The sequence below is a fragment of the Daktulosphaira vitifoliae genome, unplaced genomic scaffold (assembly GCF_025091365.1).
Source record: "Daktulosphaira vitifoliae isolate Bord-2020 unplaced genomic scaffold, ASM2509136v1 Scaffold_2, whole genome shotgun sequence".
Classification (NCBI taxonomy): Eukaryota; Metazoa; Arthropoda; class Insecta; order Hemiptera; family Phylloxeridae; genus Daktulosphaira; species Daktulosphaira vitifoliae.
In genome coordinates this window covers 41,310,169-41,311,268 of record NW_026099573.1, presented here as the reverse complement: position 1 = coordinate 41,311,268, position 1,100 = coordinate 41,310,169, and the positions used below count along the sequence as shown (strand labels likewise).

At 23.7% G+C, this 1,100-nt stretch overlaps 1 protein-coding gene across 1 annotated transcript in view; it reads left to right on the top strand.

Annotated features, from left to right (window-relative positions):
- Positions 1 to 458: 458 nt before the first annotated feature.
- LOC126899375 (leucine-rich repeats and immunoglobulin-like domains protein 2) overlaps positions 459 to 1,100 on the top strand; it is a gene marked incomplete at its 5' end in the record, with an annotated part of 42,147 nt that continues 41,505 nt past the window's right edge. The window contains one exon of the mRNA XM_050674254.1: positions 459 to 755. Within this exon, the coding sequence (XP_050530211.1) occupies positions 459 to 755 (297 nt within the window). The remainder of the gene's footprint in view (positions 756 to 1,100) is intronic.

Here is a 1,100-nt window from a genome sequence, read left to right as displayed (position 1 = left end):
TCAATTTTGTAATTTATGAATAAATTACATTTTTTTTATTCTATTAAAACTTTATTTCATAGGGGAGAAGATTAAATGCATAATATCCGTCCCATTATTTTTAATACATAATTTAATTACAAAAATAAATTTCGTAATAAAAATTTGAATCCCCTGATCAACCCCTTCTTTTATCCATGTTCCTGAAAATATTTAATAAATTTATGAGTTTCAATAATATGTCACAAATATACTGAGTTATAATAAATTGTATCCTTTAATAAATGAATCTCATTATAAGAAATCTGTAGGAGAACTCTTTTGGCTTGGTAAAATCTGTATAGATATATTTGAATTTTAGTAAATTTTTCTATTTATTATAATTTATTTAATGACTTTTTTTTATAATAAATTTCAGCATTTAATTATTATTATTATTATTATTATTTATACGGTTTTTAAAGAAATTATATGTTTTATTTACTGAATCATTGTACATAATTTTAAAGGATAACGTTGATATAGAAAGTATAATTAATGAACGATCCGATGAACCACATTATAAACAAACTGACCGTGGGCTCAAAATTTATGAATTGAGCATATTGGACACCGGCAAATATACTTGTACAAACTCGAATCAAGATTCATATTCATTAAATTTAGTTGTTGCATTTGCACCTCATTTTATTGTTGAAAAACCAGAGGAAATTCTCGTTAAAAAAAATGAAATGGTTTTGCTTGATTGTATGGTAAAGGGGTATCCTAGTCCAAAAGTAAGACAAATATCACTAGCTTAATTTAAATTTGATCAGTAAGGATTTATTATTAGACTAAAATTGAAAAAAAATTACAAATTTAAAAATCGGTAAATTTTGTCATTTTTCTCACTTTTCTTTCTTATAACTTTTTCAAAAATAAACAATTCAACATAACTTTTTTTTAACCTAAAACTTTAGATATTTCCCTTTCATTTGATATCATTTTTTTGAAAATCTAACACTTAACCTGCTCATTACTACATACTGTAGTAATAGTGGTGGGATTTAAAATAGCAACTTTTTTACAAAAACTAACTTTTTCAACTTAATTTTTGAAAATGTTCCGGAAATACTGCGTCC